The following is a 22,264-nucleotide window of genomic DNA, read 5'->3' on the forward strand; positions in this document are numbered from 1 at the left end:
AATCATTGCAATCTGATTAGGGAATATATGTATTGGTAAACTGAGGTTCCTTCTAAAACTTCAGTTTCATCTGAGAGTGAGTCTGGTGGTCAGCAGAAAGACCTGTTTATAAGTTTATGAAGAAGAAAATATTATAGAATCAGCCCTCTTTTATAGGGAATGTATAGTTTACCAGTGGATCTACCCCACTGATAAACTGTGCCACTTGTTTTGAAATGTAACTACACTCCTGGAAATGGGAAAAAGAACACATTGACACCGGTGTGTCAGACCCACCATACTTGCTTCGGACACTGCGAGAGGGCTGTACAAGCAATGATCACACGCACGGCACAGCGGACACACCAGGAACCGTGGTGTTGGCCGTCGAATGGCGCTAGCTGCACAGCATTTGTGCACCGCCGCCGTCAGTGTCAGCCAGTTTGCCGTGGCATACGGAGCTCCATCGCAGTCTTTAACACTGGTAGCATGCCACGACAGTGTGGACGTGAACCGTATGTGCGGTTGACGGGCTTTGAGCGAAGGCATATAGTGGGCATGCGGGAGGCCTGGTGGACGTACCGCCGAATTGCTCAACACGTGGGGCGTGAGGTCTCCACAGTACATCGATGTTGTCGCCAGTAGTCGGCGGAAGGTGCACGTGTTTGTCGACCTGGGACCGGACCGCAGCTCTAGAAGGTGTAAGTCAACTACCCTGGCCAGCAAGATCTCCGGATCTGTCCCCCATTGAGCATGTTTGGGACTGGATGAAGCGTCGTCTCATGCGGTCTGCACGTCCAGCACAAATGTTGGTCCAACTGAGGCACCAGGTGGAAATGGCATGGCAAGCCGTTCTACAGGACTACATCCAGCATCTCTACGATCGTCTCCATGGGAGAATAGCAGCCTGCATTGCTGCAAAAGGTGGATATACACTGTACTAGTGCCGACATTGTGCATGCTCTGTTGCCTGTGTCTATGTGCCTGTGGTTGTGTCAGTGTGATCATGTGATGTATCTGACCCCAGGAATGTGTCAATAAAGTTTCCCCTTCCTGGGACAATGAATTCACAGTGTTCTTATTTCAATTTCCAGGAGTGTATTTTTATGGATACGCATATGCCTTTCATAGCTGCATCTCTGTTGAATCGGGCTGAAAAGTGATTATTGAAAGTAGCCTTTTTTAAATTATATTTTCACACCAAGCTACAGTTTATTAGAAGATTGAGTCTCATTTACTTAAATTATGCACATCTAATCAGTTAGGCACATATTACACTCAGTTATTGTCCTATAATCTGATTTTTTGATTGCTGTAAGCAAACACTAAAATGACACAAAAATTCTTGTGTGGCAAACAAATATTTAACATAGTCACAGAATTATATCTGTACTACACTATCAGTCAAATCAGAATGAAAATGATGTGCACCTGTAATTATAATTTGGAAATAACATAGTTCATGTCTGATACCTTTGCCACAGTAAGCATTATAACAGTTACAACTTCACAATTCAATGAATCATTTAAACAGTCCTGGAATAAACTTCTGGACATGAAAATTTAATTAAAATGGTGTCCACCTTACCTTGTATACAAACTTACACTAATTATACCTATACGCTGGATATTGTTGTTTGCTGGATTTTCATAGCTTACAATTGTAGACCTACATTTCTGAGTAATTGAATATTGGGGGGATATTCATTTTAACTAGTACTTTTATGTATTGTAATTTATGTTGAATTATGCTAGCTAGTTTAGCTAATATGGAATTTTATTTCTGTAACAATGTTTGTGCTAAGAAACTAATTACACTGAAACTAAATGAGAGCAAAAGTTGCTAACATATTCTCACTAATAGCTGTATAAGTGCTATAGTTATTTATATGCCTTTTTCAGCTACTCTATCATTAAGTTAGTAATCAGGTGTGTGTTTACAAATGAACAATGATAGCAAAAACTGAGATTACAAGTATTGTGTAATTAACACAGTTTTCATATAAACTAATCACACTAAGAGATAATGGAACAAATGTCATAGATAATAAAATTAGTTTGAATAAGCTCTGATTCAATATTCAAAGTCTTTAGGTACTGTGTCCATTCCATACAAATGATAATATTGAAGGTATTTTAAAATGGCAATAATAATTTTTGTGCGAGAGAGAAATATAACAGATGAAGGGGATCCACCTGCTTTGTTACAACTTCAACTATAGTTACACTTCATATTTGAGTTACTCTGAGGTATTCACAGAACATGGCTCAGTTTGATTGTGAATCATTATTCATGTATTCAAAGATACTGTTCTTCTACTTTTTATGAACTGCACAATTTAATTTGTCTATCACAATGTTTCCAGTCTTTGCTTCAAATTGATATTGTGTCAAGATCTATTACAATTTTTATCAGATAACACTTCCAAATCAATAACTGCATCATCTGAAATTCCAACTAATAGCATCTTCTAAATTTATGAAGATATTAATCTATTTCTGTGGGTAACTTCTGGCCCTGTATATGATGCTCCAGTCTACAAATCAGACACATTGATAGATGTTTCATACAAATATATTTTCTGTGGTAGACTTTGGTGAGCTAAGTATAAATGAACAAGAGGATGCAAAAATGTAGAATAGCAGAAAATCTGAGAGCCCACAGACACTAACCTCAGCACAAGGGTGTAGAGTAATTCAGTATCAAATACTAAAAACTGTTTTATAATATCATTGTCAGAGCCTTTGGTGAATGTTGTGATTCATTTCAATGTACTGTGATTAGATTTTTTGGGTTAGGATAATGATGGAACTGTATGTGGTGTTACCTCTGTGTATTACTTCAAATATAATGGGTGATTGGTATGATGTGAAAAATATATTTTGTGGTTCAGTGTGTGAAGGAATCTAATATTATGTCCTATGCTTTGCTCCTTTACCTGTGACAACCTATAAAATATACGAGGTCTGTTAAAAAAATTCCAGAACTCCATTCACAAAAATTTTCTGCACTTACCTTTTAATTATTGTGCATGGTCTCCTTCCAAATCTCTCTACCACAACTGATACACTGCTCCCAACAATGTAAGCCTCTTGCTGGATTATGTGAAGTGCCATCTATGAATTTTCTTTTGTCTCATCTTCATTGCAAATCTTCATCCTTTTAATGAGGTTTTCAACTTTGCAAGTAAAAACAAAGTCTACAGGAGCCATGTCTTGAGATTATGGGGGATGAGGCAGCACAGTGATTTCGTTTCTTGTGGAATAGTCATGCACCAACAGGGATGAATGTGTGGACACATTATAATGATACAAGAGCCATGAATTGGCTTGCCGCATTTCAGGCTGTTTCCTTCTCACATTTTCTTGCAGGCATTGCAACACATCATGAATACCACTGATTAACAGTTTGTCCATGTGGCATAAATTCATGATTAAATAATCCTTCAAAGTCAAAGAAATCTATCAGCATGGCTTTGACATGTGAGCCAACCTGACAAGACATTGAAGGGCATCCTGAATGAGGGTCATCTTCAACTTTTGTGGGGTCATTTTTAAACCATGTGAAACATTTGTAACACTTAATATGACTTAATCACATACCACTGCAGGCTTCCTGCATCATTTAGTGTGTCTCTGTAAAGGGTTTTTTGAGTTTCATGAAAAATTTAATGCAGACACATTTCTTCTGTTCATTACACATTAAACGTAGGTGTGTCTAGGTATGCCAACTGCATTTTGCTCCAACATGCAATTGGCAGGAAATTAGGAATGTTCCAAAAATTTTTGAGCAGGCTTCATACACAAGCCAGAGCTTGCTTTGCTCATTGATCTCTCCCCCTCCCCCCTTCCCCCTCTCTTTCTCACCTCCTCCTCCTCCTGAAATTTCATTCAAGTAAAGATTATGAAATACTTCAGAGAAGATTACTGCATTTACAAAAATATTTTTTTCCCTTTTCACTGCACACAAAAGCAGCTTTGTGTATCTTGCTAGAAGGATTGTAGACTTAAGTAAAAAGAGAAAAATAATCAAACTTCTGCATTTCCATAATCAACAGTGTCCTCAACCAGCTAAAATCACAGTAACATCCATACAAAGGAAAATATTATACTTAACACGAGGAACTTCACAGTGCAATAAATGTTAATACTTGTTCATTAAGAGATGACTCATCATATAATAGTTAGTGGTACAAAATGTTCAAATGTGAATAACAGTTTGTATGTGGAAATGTTATACTATGAAGTTATTTCATTAGCCACAGAAGAACAGCTCAGGAAGTAGTTTGAAAATGAACAAGTACATTTTAACTGGTAATCATTAACTCAAACATGAATGCAACTGCAACAAAAATTAAGAAATAGTATAAAATAAAAAGTGATGCCAATACTGTGATACAAATGCTGCAGAATAAGTTTTACAAGCATAGACAACAGGAATACTGTCCTTACATCCTACTTAAAGAGAAAAATACCTTTATTGATGGAATATTGGAATGTAGCACAACGTTTCCTTGTGTAAGCACAGTTATTCATTTTTCAACCTCAGGTGCAGCAATAGATTTAATCATGAGCATATTGTAAGAAAACAGAAACTTACTTACTGTTCAATGGTTTTACACATTAATTATGAAAATCGAGTTGGGGCATACATATAAATAATCACAAATGAAAACATAAGATTTCGCTATTAGATGTAATTCTTAAAAAAATGATGAGAACACAGCTACTCAAACTTACACAATAAATTACCATATTGCGTATTTATGCATTTTATTCATGATAAATATAACAAAATAAATTATGAACTCACAGCTCTTCAACTTTCCACAGTAAATAATACATTAATAAGTTATATTTACATATTACCTGCTTTCCTCCTGTAGATTACCTTTAACCCTGCAGATATATGTATTGCTGGCATAAATTCGTTTATGTGTCTTGAGGGTCCATGACCAGTACTGTATTACAAAGTTATCAGAATAGAATCTTGTTCCGTGTCATATAAATATTACAACTGTGATGACTCCCTCAGTGCTTCAGTCAATTAAATTGGAATATTTGAAAGAACACAGTCAGCTTCAGCACTTATTGCTCTCCTACAGTTTTTGGCAGGTATGGCATATTGAGATAAAATGAATGTACTAAGTGATGTAGCATTAACAGTGATGTGAGACAGTCTATGTAGAAGAACTTTTGGTTGATTTTCATGACCATCTAGACAAATGCAGCTCTGGAACGCAAGCTCTGGCGTGACCATTGTATCTTGACATCCTCTCTATAGCACCAGACAACAAAAATATCACTGAAGAAGAGTACACCTTCTAGTATTGAGATTATTCCTGCACACACAGCACCAATAGTCTTCCTCACTTGTAGCAGACACACTCCAGAAGTGATGAACATAATGCAACCAAATACTGATGACAGTACCATCTGGAGCACATAAAAGTAAGAATTAACTTTAGTTTTTGAATTAACACTACAGTTTCTAAAAACTACATTGTGTAAGATTATGCATTTTAAAATCATAGCATAGTTATGAGAGAAACACAAAACTTTTTTTTAATACTTGAAATTTTTATACTACATATGCATCATGCATTGCCAATTTTCTTATGACTAGAAACAGTATTTTGTGCTTAATCCATTTCACATAATATGATAATCTGTTTAATCATTTTGGATTTGCGAGACAAACTGTGGATGCCTAGACAAATTTTTCATTTAAATTTAATCAGAAGGTTTTGATTCCCTGTTGTCATTACACTTTTTGCTGATCCAGTAATGTTTTCAGTTTTGTTAATATGCCTATTAAATGCTCAATAGTTCATGTTTATGTACATAAAAATGCACAAACACTCTGTGGTTCTTTTTCCATGTTTCACTGTGTCACTCCCAGCTATTAGAAATCTGAGGAGAAGCAAGAAATTAAAGTGTTATTTGATTAATAGTGATTTGAAGAACTACTTTTAGTGAATGTTCCCATATCACTGTCACCAAATCATCATTTCTTCCAGTTATTATGTGCTGAAAGAATAAGAGTTAATTCGAAACTACCAGCTACATTGGTCAAGCTTAGACAGTATATCTATTGCTTCTGTATACTGTACAAGTCATCTGGACTGCACACTTTCAAAGGAAAATTTGCCAGTACTAAGCAAAGTTTCAAATTACAACTCTTAAATCTCAGGAAACAAGTTCACAGTGAAGCAATAGCACAGTCAGCTAATATAAGCCATACCTCTGGGAACCTCTTTAACAAATACCATAAAACATGTACAAACACATATGAGGAAGCAATAAATACAAATCAGACATGAAGGACAACTGATAAAAGACCAAGAAACTATTTGTAACATTCTTAACAACCATTTTACCTACCCAAATGGCACCATAACTCCAGACACAGATCCACTCAACATCCTAATACTTTGCTACATAGCAGATAAGGACTCAGAATTGGTGGAAGTAAAATAACAAGGGATCAACAAAATAATTCTATGGCTAAAAAACAAACACTCAGGTTGTTGGGATGGTCTTTACAACACAGAACTTAAAGAATGCACAAACATTGTAGTTAAATCAATTACATATCTTGTCAGTTGTAGCATCAAAGAAGGTCATATCAATACACTAAAAAGAATCAAAGATTGAAGACCAATATCTCTGACTTATACATTTAGTAAGATTTTTGAATCAGTGATTTTAGAACATCTTAGTGTGTTTCCACTACAAAGAATGTCCTTGCAGAGACCCAACATGGATTTTGTAAAGATCTCAACACCACAATAACTGTCACAGAATTTTTGCACCAACTCTAGCTATATAGATGAAGGAAAGCATACTTTAGGCATAATCTCGGTCTCACAAAGGCTTTTGAACTCATAATCATGCACATCTCTTTCAGAAACTTAGGGCATACACTGTCATGCACACATCTCTTGAACTCCTGTCGACTTACCTAAAAAACTGTAAACTTTGTACAAACACAAAATAATCAAAATGGGATCAGAAAAATCAACATTCAGTCCACATTGAGGTGACAAAAGTAATAATATGTAAATAATAATATATGAGACCTTCGTTTGCCTAGTGTAGTGCAACAATGAGATGTGGGATGGACTCAACAAGTTATTGTAAGTTCCTCTAAGAATTATTGAGCCATGCTACCCCTACAGCATTCATAATTGCAAAAGTGTCACCACTGCTGGATTTTGTGCACAAACTGATCTATAGATTATGTTCCATAAATATTCAATGGGATTCATATTGTGCAGTCTGGATGGGCAATTCATTTCCCCCATTTTTCAAGAATGTTTATGATGAAGCAAGCCGGGATCTTTTTGCTTCCTCCCTTGTTTTACCATCTGTCTCCTTAAAATTAATTTCTTCATTTTTTTAACTAATTATGATTAACATACATGAACATAATCTGCATTTTCATAAAAGAGAAAGGTTGGCCCTCAGTTTCAAAGAATATAACACCAGATCAAATTTTGTGCTTAGTTTTTTGTGTATGTCATCAATTTCCTAATTTATTTTGACTATTCCTAGTTAGTATCTTTTGTTATAGGGTGAAATCAGTAATTGTTTCATAACTTAAATACTACTCTTGACTTATAAACAAATATAAATTCTGTACTAATTATAAACATTTGGAAGATGAAACAATGGCGTTCTTTAAGTATTTATTTGGCTCTAATAAAAAACATGTTTGCAAAGCCAGCCCTAAATTAATTCCAAAGTAAATAACAGTTTTGTCAAAAGTGTTTTTTGTGTATCTATATCTGCTAATTTCATGATTTAAACAAGTAATACGGCTTAACCCTTGTAATAGAAGAAATTGTTAAAAAGACGGAATTTTTCTATATATTCAGATAATTGAATGAAGTATGTCCCAGTTGTAATTTCTGTAACTCAAACATTGAACAATGTTTAGTTCCAGTACCTATTATTGTGATGATATAGAAGGGCCCAATTTTTGGACTCGAGACAGTCAGCCCGCAGCTGATTTTCAGATGAGAAACGCATCCTGGTTAAGTCAACAATAATGCATCAGCTTATCTGTGAAATAAGTGTAAGAGAAATAGGCCATGTGTTAAAACAATGATAGTGTCTGTTCAACATGTATTGTATTATTCTACAAGAACTGTGAACTGTGTAGTTCAGTTTTTACTGCTCACAGATATTCAACAGTAAACTGTTGTAGCAGTATGCTCACATATGCCTGCAAACTATTAATGAGGCTTATCAAAGTTAACCAGCAGTGGACTGGCCATATAACTGTGTGTTGTTGGGGTGGGAATGAACATTGAAAGTAAAGAACTGTGAAACACAAATGTGCATCTGTTGGCTACATCATTTAAAGTAGTCAGTTTTGAACTCCTCCCCCCCTCCCCCCCCCCCCCTCACTTTTCTGCCAGTATAGCAACACAGTATGTTGACACTGAGGACAATCAACAAGGAAATAAAGCAGGCAAATGTCACATGTTCTTCAAACCAATTGTGAACAATTGTGGCCCGGTGACATGGAGCATTGTCATCCACAAAAATTGCATTCATTGTTTGGGAATATGACATCCATCAATGGCTGAAAATGGTCTCCTAGGTAGCCAGACATAACCACATCCAGTCAATGATCAGTTCAGTCCATGTAAACACAGCTCATGCCATTATGGAGCCACCACCAGCTTGCAAAGTGCCTTATTGGCAACTTGAGCCCATGACTTCGTGGGATCTGCATCACTCTTGAACCCCACCATTAGCTCTTACTAGCTGAAATTAGGGCTCATCTGACCAGGTCATGGTTTTCCAGTCATCTATGATCCAACTGATATGGTCATGAACCCAGGAGAGATGCTGTAAGCAATGTCATGTTGTTAGCAAAAGCACTCGCATTGTGCATATGCTGCCATAGCCCATTAATTTCAGATTTTGCATCGTTGTCCTAATGTATAAGTTCTTCACACATCCCACATTATTTCCTGTAATTATTTGATGAAGTGATGCTTCTCTGTTAGCACTGAAAACTTTATATAAACACTGCTGTCAGTCATTAAGTGAAGGCTGTCAGCCACTGCATTGTCCATAGTGAGAGGTTATGTGTGAATGTGATATTCACACTCTCGACACTGGGGATTTTTGAATATTGAATTCCCTAATGATTTCTGAAATGCCTGTCCAATGCACCTAGCTCCAATTAACATTCCACTTTCAAAGTTTGTTAATTCCCATCGTGTGGCCATAATCACCTCATACACCTGTTCACATGAAGCACCTGAGTACAAACTACAACTCTGCCAACTCACTGCCCTTTTATACCTTGTGTATGCAGTACTACCCCATCTTTATATGTGCATACTGCTCTCCCATGACTTTTGTCACTTCAGCATATGACAGAAACAGTAATGCAGGGTGTGACACTGGGGCCAATATTATGATTATTTGCTTTTATTGTGTATGTAAATAATATGCATCTTTCAAATTCCCATATACCTGCTCACACTGAAGGCACCTCTCTACTGTTTTATGGTGACCATGAGATGGATATAACATATTTTTCTATATACGGGATATGTGAGGCGATTAAATATTTTAGTAACCAAGGCCCAAGAGCAAGTAACATGAAACCATAGTTACTGGAGTTAAAATAAGTCAATTCATGTCAAACTTATGGGAAATATTTTTGGAATTTCATCTACAGACCTCAAAGACAGTGAATTTCTTGGTCTACACTTGTATGCCAGTCTTTGGTGAGAAAACCATGTTAACTACATATGTGGGACAATAAACAGTGCATTGTATTTGTGTAGCCAACTGTCCAAAATTGTATGTAATGAAACACTAAAAAACAGTGTACTATGCCATTTATAAGCTGTGGGGTAGAGTTGTAGGGATGTGCTACTGTTGTGCACTTGAACTGAAGAAAGATGTTAGGCTGATACATGGTCGGGGATATAGGTAAACCTGTTGTGATTCTCTTGTCAAAAATAAATATCTCACTGTGCTATGATGTACATAGTTGCAACACAAGAAATAAGAACAGTTATTACAGTCAAAGAAGAAAATTATAAGTAATAGATCACCATCCATATATCAGTGGCTCAATGTTGTACAACGAACTGCCAGAATCGATAGGACTATGTGCTGGGGATCCATTTAAAACAAATTTAGAAACTTTTCTTGTAAGTAAATCTGGGTTCATTGAAAGAATTCTAAGCTATATCTGTTATTTATTAACCTTTGTAGGTAAATATGTTGTTACTAAACCTTTGTACACAAATGTGATATGTATTATATCTTTGTAGCATTATTACTTTTGCAAAAGCCATCATTTGATGACTGCATACAAAAAGAAATAAAAGTATATGTGGCACCAATGAGATCGACACCAGTATCAATCTGAGCATCATCTTTGAACTAAGCAAAACATTATCTTTGTGCAGTTTCACCAACCAGTTCTCTCTAACCCTTACTTGTGTGTAGGGTAAATAAATGCACTCATGATTATAAGGCGATGTTTGGTGCATCTCACCCGAACATCCACCTCATATGTATTAGGATTACAAATCTGAATTGTTGTTTATGTTTGGGAATGAAAATGTTAAAACAGATATATTAAATGTTAATTCTTAATAGCTGCTTGTCTACTGAGTAACGAGATCACACTAACTAACAAGCAAGTCAGTGCTTGTATTTGGTTGTTACTGAGCTTTTCCTTGATGAATATGCCCAGTGATATTCTGCTATGCAGGCTACTTAACCTTTCTTAGTTGAAGCACATACATACAACTGAATACATCTGTTACACTTGGATTTCAGAAGAGAATAACTCATGAAGTACAGTTATGAACAATATCATCTCTAATAGTATGTGTTTGTACATGATTATTTAACTTACAGAAATATAAAATTGATATACTATTGTGAAAAGTTATATAAAAATGGTACAATTACATATATTTGTTGTTTGTTAGTTTTGTGCAAAGAGAACTTAGAGGAAAATGTAAAACTGTTATTCATGTTTTTAATATTTTAATTGGGGAGAGTACTCATCTCCTAAGAGAACTTTTTGCATTAATTTACAAACAGTCAGAAACTTCCACAAAATTTTCTGTTAATACGACTTCCCTCTTTTTTTATAACAAAAAGGTAATGAATCCTCATAGTGGTAGGTAAAATACTTTTTTAAAATACTTGTAAATATATAACTTTGTCATGTTTATTAATTATAAAAGCATTATCCCTTATCTCTGTTTCAAAAAAACTTATTACTGTACCGGTGCTTTGCCTATTGGCTGTGTAAGTTCAGCAAAAACTATAAGTCCATTGATCATAATAAAACCAATTGTTGTTCCATGTACTATTTCTGTTTTCAGTATGGTGTTTGTTATATCCTCTGCTTCAGACAGCAATCCAGCAGCCAAGCATGCAAACACCTGAAATGCATCAATTTGGTCAATATCAGCTGTTTATGTGTAAATAAACTGTTGTACCTGTAAGGCTAGCAATCAGCACAGTAAAAAAAAATAGTTTCATAGCATGCATGTTGTCGGTGTTATGTTCTATCCAAATTTACACTGTACCTGCTTCTACTGCACCAGGAATTAGGAGAGTGTACACACCAACTCCCCTCAGGAAAAAAAATTGAATTAAATTTTTAGAGACTGAACTTGCATCTTGCCCTGTCCAATAGACATATTAAGTGTGTATCAGTTCAAAGAAAGCTAGAGCATCTAATTGCATGTTCACCTTCAGCAATATCTAAACTGCAAGCAGTCATCATAAAGTTTTGATTGTGATTTTAAAATCATAAAGTTATATAATTAAGCCCCTGTTTATTTGCAAAATCATGTCTTCAGTACTGGTACACACTGAAATCCCCATGCCTCCTCTTACTGTACCATGTTGCTAGAGAAGCCTACATAAAGTAGGACAGCCCTTTGATAAGGTATTGTGTAGTAATTTTTTTCTTCAACACACTTAATCATTGGCACAGTGTTTGGATGATGTGGATGCATGCGGTGTTGTTAAAGAAGTCCAGCTGACATGTCTTTCTTTGAAGAACCATAAATAACAAGAGAAGTAGAGTCACTGGTGCAGAAAGACATACATACCACAATCAAGATAAGGTAGAAAACATGAAAAATCAGGCATGGATCAGTTTTCAGCATCTTGCATGACATGTTGAAGATGATAAAGCTTCCCACTATATTCTGCAACTGCTCACATCCATTAAAGAAGCCTGCTGAACTGAGGCAGCAGTGGAAATAATTCACCTGTGTCAGAACAATCCATATAACTTCTTTAGCTGCCCATCACCAATATACAAAAAGAAATCAAAGCAAGCAATATGGATTTACCACCACTAAAAGACCCAACCATCATTTGGCAAGGTGATGCAGAGTGTTTTCTGAGACTGCCATGGTGTGACTATGCCCACAAGGGGCAAACCTTCACAAGAGCAAACTGCCAAGATCACCCAATGAAGCTACAGGAGGCTTTCAAAACAAAGTGTCGTGAGAAGCTACAAGGGAGATGTTTTTGCTCCATGACAATGTCTTAGCTCATTCTCCACTGGACTGCTACTTATTTTGACTATCAAATGTGACAAGTCACTCAATGAGTTCTTCATTGGGTGAAGATACCCCATCCCCCTCCCCCCTTACTTTGTCTTTCTCTGTGAATCTAATACAAATTGCCTCCTTCAAGCCACCTCGCCAGTCAGGTCCTGGGTACACTCTTGCTTCTACAGTCTATAAATCAGGGTAAATAATGTGCATTCCTTTATATAACTTATAGACTAGGGATTTTCAAACAGTGCATTGTGGCTCCCAGGGATGTAGTGGACTTAACAGTAGGGACATTGCAGACTTGGCAGTGGGGACATTGTGGTGCTTTCATAACAAAAATTGTTTGGTTAATTTGCTTTCTGAGTGAAGGAACAACTTGTGCACTAGTAGTTACTCCTAGCATGCCAGCAAGTAACTATTGTTATGACAAGAGTAGAAGGTGGAATGTAGAAAAATAGATAGAAGTTGCAATATCAGAACTTGTGCCAATATGATGAAGAACTAATGACGAAGCAGCAAGTTAATCCTTTATATTGATTTCATTGCAACAATAAGATGTAATGACATAAAAAATAGATTCAAATGTGTTACGTCAGCAATCAAGAAAGAAATATCTACTCTCAATCATTTTCTTTAAGGTTAAGTTTATCCCCCCCTCCCCCCCCTCCCCCCCCCCCCCCCAACTTCATATTGGGTGTTATATACTCAGGAGAAGAAGAACTTCTCAGCTGAGATCGCTATAAAAGCTTTGTTGTAGATAATCGGTTTTGGTAAAACTAAGCTACCATCTTCAGATCTTCATAAAGATTATTGCAAACATCTTGTGCCAGCTACACAGAAAATCTTTTCATTGAATTTCCAGGTACTTAAACATGAAATAAGCAATGTATTGTCATATAAAAAATTAAAAAATTAACAATTACTGTGTGAATCACAATTCACCAAAACATCATTCCCAGCATATAAGATATCATGTTTACCAGGGCACCACAAGACTAACTGCCAATAGCTAAAGCATGAGGCAAACTCCTGCATTGGCTATTAACAGTTAGTCTTACAAATTCATGCATTGGCTATTGACAGATAGTCTTTTGGCACCCTGTTTATGGAAGATACGAAAATGGTAATTTAGTTTTACCAAAACCAGTTATCTACAATAAAGTTTTATGGTGATGTCAACTAAGTAGTTCTTCTTCTCCTAAGTAATCACTACAGATCACCCCTTCAAGCTCAGTATGAATAAACTAATGGGTGTCATGTGTGTAATGTTTAAGCCAAGGTAGCTGTGGACTCACAAAGTTTGAAAACCACTGTTATAGACAAAAGAAACTTTTAGCTGTTGGAGTACCCATGGGAGTAAGAACATTTTGCATTTGGTTCACCATTGTAAGCCGAGGCAATTCTTGTACTTATATTATTACACAGCACAAAACAGACAGCATTGCAAGGGAATGGTAGTAAATCGCAAAATAGTTTTGAGACTCATAAATAATGGCCATGGGTACATTTGCTGCTAGTCAGTGCTCGTTATCTGTCCTGGCTTTCTTCAAACAGATACTTCATTAAATCTTTCATTGTGGGGTAGGCCAGGATGCAAGTTTGGTTTGCCAAGATCATAATTCTATTTTTGTAGGGTTTGGGGGTGGGTGGGGGATGCTGCTGCTGCCCTTGCTGCTGTATTTACATGTTATTTTGGTGCCAGGCAGGCATTATTCACATAGATGTGTGTACTTTCTGTTATCGCATATTTGGTAGTTGTGGACAGAGGTTGGTAACTCAAGAAAAAATGCTGCAGCTAAATATACACCACTATCAGAAGCTTTTAAAATTAAATGCATCTGTGGTCTTTACACTTTTCTTTTTTTTTTTTTTCGAAGTAATGACTTTTAGTAGTTTACTTCACCATTTAACTTATTACAGAAGGCCAGTAGACAACACTGTGAAATGTGACATTGATATTGTTTTAAAACTTGTGATTTGTTATTGTTACAAAAGTGGCAGCACAGAAATTGGCCAAGTAGTTTGTTTACAGTGAATGTGTAATGTAACAGTGCAGCAAAAAAAAAAAAAAAAAAAAAAAAAAAAAAAAAAAAAAAGAAAAAGAAAAAAGAAAATTTCACAAGGAATTTTTCATCTGATGATTTTTTTTTCAGATTTCATAAAGGCTTAATCCAAGAATACCTCAAAACCCTTCTTTCAATTTTAAATGTCACTTACCTTCAGGAGAAACTGTTTATAATTGTTATGCAGCATTTATTTTGTGGTCTTGCTTCCAAAAGTAGTGAACTTTGTGAGAGTAGAGTGGAACTGATTGGTGCTCCAAAAATAAATAAATACAAATCAGCTCTACATGCAGCATGATTAAGGAGGATCTGTATGTAGCTTTCCACAATACAGAGGAATCTTTAGGAATACTGATGACTGAAGATGCAGAACATTTTGCATTAATATTTATGTATGAAAAGATCCATTCCTAATGGATTCTGTACAATTTAACTGACACTCAGAAACAGGGTTGTAAATGCTAAAATAAATTCAACTGAGAAAATTCAGAACCTGAGTACAACAACAAAGTCAAAACTTGGAGATGTCTGCATGATCCAGAAACCAAGCAGCAATAAACTGTTTGGGGATTCCAAGATGAACCAAAACAAAAATAAATTATTCAATCAAAACAAATTTCCAAAATATGACCATTTTTTTCTTTGCTTACATTGGACATGTTGCAACCAATGTTTTAGACTTTTAGACAATTAAAAAAATTATAGAAATATAAAAAAATTGGCTTTAATATCAAAGTGGGAAAAATATCAATTTTAAAGGCAAATAGTTTGAGAAACAATAAAATGATTTGTGCAAAAAGTGATTTTCTTTCATTGTTTTGCTAAAAATTTAAAAGGCAGCCTTCTTACTGTTAAGCAGTATGGTGGCAGTTTATTGTCAATACCGTATATAGATTAAGTTTCTATGATACTCTTGTCTTTTGTTAATGTATACGTGGATCACTGCACATCCTTCAAGGTACCATTGCTCGACAAGTATTACGGAACATGATGAATGTATGAATGAATTAACAGATCAGATGGTGAAGGGGCTTATACCCATAAAACATGCAAATAACAGTGGTAGTGGTACTAAAACACCAATAAAATAGTTCATTTCTTTGAGAAAAACCTTGTAAAAAAAAAAGAACTGGAGGAAAACAAGTGAACACTTACAGGAGGCAAATCCTTGTGCAAAGTGATGAAGAAAATGTCTAATGATTCTTAAGTTACAGGTTTTATCAAGTTTCTTAACATCAAGCCAGTAAGTGTGATGTCTGTAAATAGGAGCAGCATCTTTCATTAAAACCCTATACAAACATAATTGTATCACTAATCTCTTGACTGTTAAAGTATGCTGTTGTCAATGCTGGAATAACTAGAGGCTGTGGAATAAAAAACTTGAATATATGCAGATATGAAATGGACCACAATACCAAGTATTAACAGTAATGTTTATTTCATCCTTCTTCCTTTAATTGTTGTTATTTTAATTTAAAGCACGTTAAATAGGCAAGTGAATGTTCCTATCCCTATAGATATTGAAATGTATATTTTGAAGACAGAAATCCCAAAGTTCATTTGGCCTTCCTAACTGTTATGTCTGGTCTAGGTTTTCAATAGAAGAACTTACATTCTATCTCATACTTATAAAAAGCGTAAGAAAGAAAGGTAACTAGTCACCCTGTAGTTTAGTTTTTGAGTGACTGACAAATACAAGAGGCATTCAATCAGTAATGTAACACTTTTTTTCTGAAAGCAGATTGGTTTTGTATGAATGCAGAGTCTCGTGGTAATAATATTGAATAAAATGTTCTTGGGTTTCCAAAAGACACTATATCAAATCAATCTTCAGGCCTCCAGCAAAATCCATCAATTATTGAGACCAGTTAAAGATGCAGTAGGTCTCAGAACACCTGGAGTGTGGCCAGAAGTACACCGGACAAACAGTGTACACTGTAGAACAATGCAGGAAAGAACATGAGAGGTATTATCGCCTACACTATCCAGAGAAATCGGCTTTAGTTGAGCAAGTGTTAGAAAACGGTCACTACATAAAATTTGACAATATCTCTATCATGACCTGCACTAATGGCTTCTGGGACAGTTTAATAAATGAAACTATTGAAGTAAAAATTACCGCAAACACCCTGAACAGAGATGGTGGCTTGTAGTTCAGCACTGCGTGGGATCCAGCGATCATATGGTTGAAGAGGGCACATCAAACGCCGACTCAAAACATACCCATATATGGCAATGTCACGGGCACCAGTGACATCACAGCGGGCAGCTAGCATATATAAGGGTGCACCAACAGCCCGCTGGCAGTCATAACACTTGACAATGGCCAAGGAGTGCTTGGCCAAAAGCTCCTGGAGTTTTAAGCAATTGACGGGGTCAGAAACCTGAGAACATTTTATTTAGATTGGTTTTATTCAGGATTCCAATACAACATATTATTTCCCAATCTTTCAGCTACAAAACCCTATTTTTCAACATAATCTCTGTTCAATGCAACAGCCTAATGCCATCTTACTGACAGAGCCTAGATACCCAAATGGTGTATAGCCTCTTACTTTACTGCTCAACAACACAGCCAATAACTTGTGTCATCAATAACCTCCTCATCATTCATGTACTGCTTTATGTGGAGTGCATCCTTCATTGGGCCAAACAGACAGATGTCAAAAGGTGCAAGACCTGGACTATAGAGTGGATAAGGGAGAACAGTCCAATGAAGTTTTATGAGCTGTCTCAGGTCTGCAGACTTGTATGAGACCTTGCATTGGCTGGGAGAAGGAGAAGTTCATTTGCATTTTTCTGGCAACAAATACACTGAAGTCATTCTTCAATTTCCTAAGGGTAGCACATTACACCTCTGATCTGATGATTGCACCATGAGGGAAAACACTGAACAGAATAACCCCATCAGTGTCTCAGAAGACTGTCATGACTTTACTGGCTGAGGGTGCTGTTTCAAACTTATTCAAAGGAAAGGCATCACTCCATGGATTTCTGTTTCTTTTCTGGTTCAAAGTTGTTTCATTGCCTGTGATGATGTCTGAAAAAAAAATTGTCATTATCAGCCTTGTAATGAGCAAGCAATTCAGCACATATTGTCCTCTGTTGCTCTTTGTGTTCTTGGCAAGGAACTTAGTGTTTATTCACACCTTTGAGTACCCCAGCTGGTGGACAAGTGTATCAGCACTACAAACAGGGATGTCCTGCTGTGCAGCAAGGTGTTTGATTTGCAGTCAACCAGCACACAGGACATAGGACAGGTATGTGTGATGATGATAGATGCCTTACCCAGTGACCACCGTGCTTTTGTTCACTTCACTGTCAGGTCTCTGTAGACATTCTACAAGTACCTACAAATTTCTGCAATACTCTGGTTTTCCACCAAAATAACCTCAATGACAGCTTTCTGCTTGGAATGCACCTCTGTCATTGACACCATTTTCAAGGGTACATGTAGGGCTTCCACCAATTGGAACTTCATGAAACTATAGAGGTTTTGGCAGGAATATTGCTCAATGTCCCACACCAAATTCCGCATATTTTTAACTGAAATTGGCCAGGAAAAAAGTGTTGCATTACTTATTGAATGCTCATAATACATGACGAGCTTTGGAACAATGTTGTTCTTTAGAGATGACTAATACAAAATATAGATTCACAGAAACATAGACATCCTTGATCTGTCATTCAGATTGGCTGAAGATGAGGGACTGTGTTGAGTGTGAAAAACTCCTTACATCTCTTACTTGCAGCCTTGGTGGCACTGTGTGAAGTTCCACTCACAGACATTGCTAGTATTCAAACCCTGTATTTCACTAGAGACAAATTAGAGAACATACTGTTCTGCAGATTTACTCAGAAAAAAGTTGATTGGTGGAACCAATCTATTTCTCTGCCCTGCTTTAACATACAAGACAGCTTTTGCACTTCTCCCAAATAAATAATTACTGCCCTCTAGCTATCTAACTACATTCAGCAAGATTCTGAGACGTGACCACTGTATTGGAATACATATACCACAAATAATCGATACACTGCCTCCATCTGGTTTCTGGCGATTTATGCTGTGCTCTGGTGAGAAGACTCTTTCTATTAAAAACATGCACAGTCACTAAAGTGGAATACTTGCTTCAAAATTCAAAAAGCATTGGCACAATGGAATGCATTTTCTCTAAGTCTTGCAGGCTTTATGAAATGGAAAAATAGCTTTTATGATCACTGAGGACCACTCACTCCTGATGTGATGTACTTAAAGTATCAAAACATCACCTCCACTCCAAAAGGCCCACAACTCACTTGCTACAGCGGTGAGGGTTGTTGGCCCACTCCTCAATTTTGCAAGCTCCCAGCCACCCAACAAAACTGTTTCAATACTCAGACTTTTCAGCTAGTTGACAACAAGAGCAAAATACATGCATTTTCATTGCCAGATTCCTTCTCCGTCTGATAGCAGTCCTCAGCAAACTGCTGCTTCCTTCCAGGTTTTCCAAAAGTTTGTTTCAACAGATGCTTCAGCATGCATCATAATGGGAAAGACATTACTGGAAACTGGCTCTGGTGTCCACAGTTGCCATGAATGACATGTTACAAGTACAAGTGGAGTGGGTAAGAGAGGAAAGGGGATGGGGATGGAGAGGAGGATGGAGGAATGACGTAAAGAGTGGCTGAGGGCTGGGAGGGAGAGGCAGCCAGACAAGTGGATCAATCTGCTGTGCCATGATGAGGAATATGACATAACAATGTAGACACACTTATGTATGTGCATTTGGTGTTAGTTAGTTCTGAAAAAGGTCATTGTTTGAAGGCTGAGCAATGTTTTGAGTCTTTTTAGGTGCCTAATAAACAAATAATTATTTTTAATGTGGTCAGTTTTGTTGCACATACTTCAAATTCATACTCTATAGATTGAGTTCCAATGAACACCGATAGTGTTCAGATCATGTCCTAACAGATATACATATTCTTCAATGAGCAGATACTTTTCTACAGATACATAAAGTTAAACTAAAAACTTCAATGCATTGTCAACACTAGAATATCTTTGGTTGAACTGCATTCACTAAAATATGTTATAAACATAATTTCCATCTTATCTGACAGTAATATTCCCATATTATTAGGCACTGACTTAACATTTTGATAAACTAGCATGAAATATGACACACTACTCTGTGGTGGCATATTATGTGTGCATTTCATGTGTCATAATAGGGGGTATATTCCTAACATTAAGTTTGCTACCATTGACATATAGAATTTCTCTTTTTGGTGTGTTACTATCTTTCTAGTACATAAATCTGATGTAGCTAATGATAACACCTTTGCTCCTAGTTGATCAAACTTTGGAGAAATTATGGAATTCTCTATGTGTGAGCATAGCTTGTCAAACATGAATGGGCAGCAGTTTGGCTAATCCCTTGGCAACACTGGATGCAGTTGTCACATCTGTGTGCACAGCTTATTCACAGACTCTAATGGATCAATGGATTCATCTTGTACACTGGTGAAGAACTCACCAGCAAGGCATACTGGTTGAGCAACATAAGCTCTGATGTAGCTGCTTGGAGGTCTTCCTTCAGGGATGCACGTAGACCTAAGAGAATGATAGGTAGTGTCACTGTCCATTGTTACAAATCATGGTATCACAGTGATACTTCATGCCAAGTAAGAAAGTAAGTTCTTTGAAGAGATATGATTCAAACTGTCTCCCTGGTCAATTGTGATCCACAGGGGTGTACCGAAATGGCTGATTCAACCATGAAAGAATGTGGTTGTGACAGCTTCAGCAGTTATATCAGTTATTGGGAGTACTTAAGGCCAGCATATATAATGGTCTACAGCTATGATACAGTGAGTGAATCCTTCCAATGGTGGAAGAGATTCTACGACATGATCAAATTGTAGATTCAGAATGATGAAGCTTCCCAGCACTGATCTGACAAGTCTGCTAACTTTGTTGCATTAATAGGCCATGCGTTTTGTACAAGCTGCTTACAGTCTCTGTCCATATATGGCCAGACAAGTACTCATTTCAGCATCTGTGCTGTGGTTCTAACCCCTGGGTGTATCATGTTGTGCAGCAAGGTGATTGCCTTTTGTCAGGACTTGGCAGTCACGAATGGCCATGGTCTGTTGTCAGCAATATCACAATATAATTGGACACCTGACAGTGGTAGTGTGATGTGACAGGGTTGCATGCCTGATGTTTGTGTTAACAAATTAAGTAATTAATGATCTGATTGTTGCACTGCAGTGAGAGCTTCAAAGCGAAATACTTCAGAAATAGATTCTATGTCTGAGAGCCCATCAACCGGCACACTCAGTTTGTCTTCAGCCAGTATCCATCCATGCATTGTTGTATTGCAGCACTTATTTTGGAGGCAGATGCATCAACCACCAGTGCAAGTTGTGCCTACAGTACTGGGTGCACCAAGAGTGCTGCTTCAGTCGTGGCAGTCTTCAAATCAGACATTGCCACATCAGCTTCTGGATTCCACTGAAGTTTATCCTTAGGTCTTGGTCTGACTTGTACGAATTTGTCCAGTAATGCAGCTAGGAGTGCATAATGATAATAATAGTTCATGACACCACAAAAGTGTTGTAGTTCCTTGATTGTTTTATGTCATGGAAAAACACGTATTATGTCTACCTTCTCTTTCGATGGCCAAATTCCTTGAGGATTAATGGTATATCCAAGAAATTGAACATCTGACCCAAAGTCGCATTTTGACGTATTAATAATGAGTCCATTGTCATGTACTATGCTATACTTCAATGACTTGGATCCAAATTGGTGGTGGTACTTTCATAGCTGTATGTGAATAGCTGCATTTTCCGTTTGAGTGATAGCGATGGGATTGGCAACTGTTGTCCTGAGCTCACAATGCAGTGACTTGTGTGGTGAGTTTGATGGTCTGAGCTTGTACCACAGCAAAATTGCTGTCTATCAGCAGTTGTGGGCTAACTGCTGCAACACACACAGATGGATACATTTCAAATATACTATTGGCAGTTTGTACTAGCTCATCTAGATTGCTGGTGCACACAGCTAAAATCTTTTGAGCGTCAGGTGGTACCCATGTAGCCAAATGCTCTGCAAAAGTTTGTCACTTGCTGCATTGCTTGCCAATGTATGTAATTGGTGCAGCAGCTACGATGATATGCAGTCACCCAGTCTCTGGTACGAAGTAATTTTGTCAGTCTCTTCACCTCAGACTGTGAAAGTCAAATGATTAAGATGTCCTTAATTGCTCAATATTGGTTCACATTTGGCAGTGATAACAGAACACTCTACACTTCCAGTGCCATTTCTTCACTGAGTGCTGTGACAGCATACACAGGTGTACCACAGGGCTCAATCCTTGGACCCTTTCTCTTCCTTATATGTATTAATGACATACCACAACTCATTAACTCCCATATTGTAAGCTATACAGATGACATGTCAATCTTATTCTATGGAAGTGAATCTAATGGGCTAGAATCTCTTGCTACTAGGAGTGTAACAGAAGTAACAAAATACTTCAATGATCAGTGACTCAAGATGAATGTCACCAAATCTCACCTACTGGCATTTAAAACAGTCAGTTCTCACCACAACAATATGAATAGTGTGTGTAATATCTCTGCAACAGAAAATGTTAACTG

At 36.9% G+C, this 22,264-nt stretch overlaps 1 protein-coding gene across 3 annotated transcripts in view; it reads right to left on the reverse strand.

The window, feature by feature from the left end:
* Nucleotides 1-4,003: 4,003 nt before the first annotated feature.
* Nucleotides 4,004-22,264, reverse strand: part of LOC126284500 (uncharacterized) — a 77,141-nt gene continuing 58,880 nt past the window's right edge. For all 3 annotated transcript variants that reach the window (XM_049983474.1, XM_049983472.1, XM_049983473.1), the window contains exons 3-4: nucleotides 11,262-11,420; nucleotides 4,004-5,415 (exon numbers count right to left, since the gene is read on the reverse strand). In XM_049983474.1, coding sequence (XP_049839431.1) covers nucleotides 5,197-5,415; nucleotides 11,262-11,420 — 378 coding nt within the window. In that variant the 3' untranslated portion in view covers nucleotides 4,004-5,196. The remainder of the gene's footprint in view (nucleotides 5,416-11,261; nucleotides 11,421-22,264) is intronic.

Source organism: Schistocerca gregaria, chromosome 8 (assembly GCF_023897955.1).
Source record: "Schistocerca gregaria isolate iqSchGreg1 chromosome 8, iqSchGreg1.2, whole genome shotgun sequence".
Taxonomy (NCBI): Eukaryota; Metazoa; Arthropoda; class Insecta; order Orthoptera; family Acrididae; genus Schistocerca; species Schistocerca gregaria.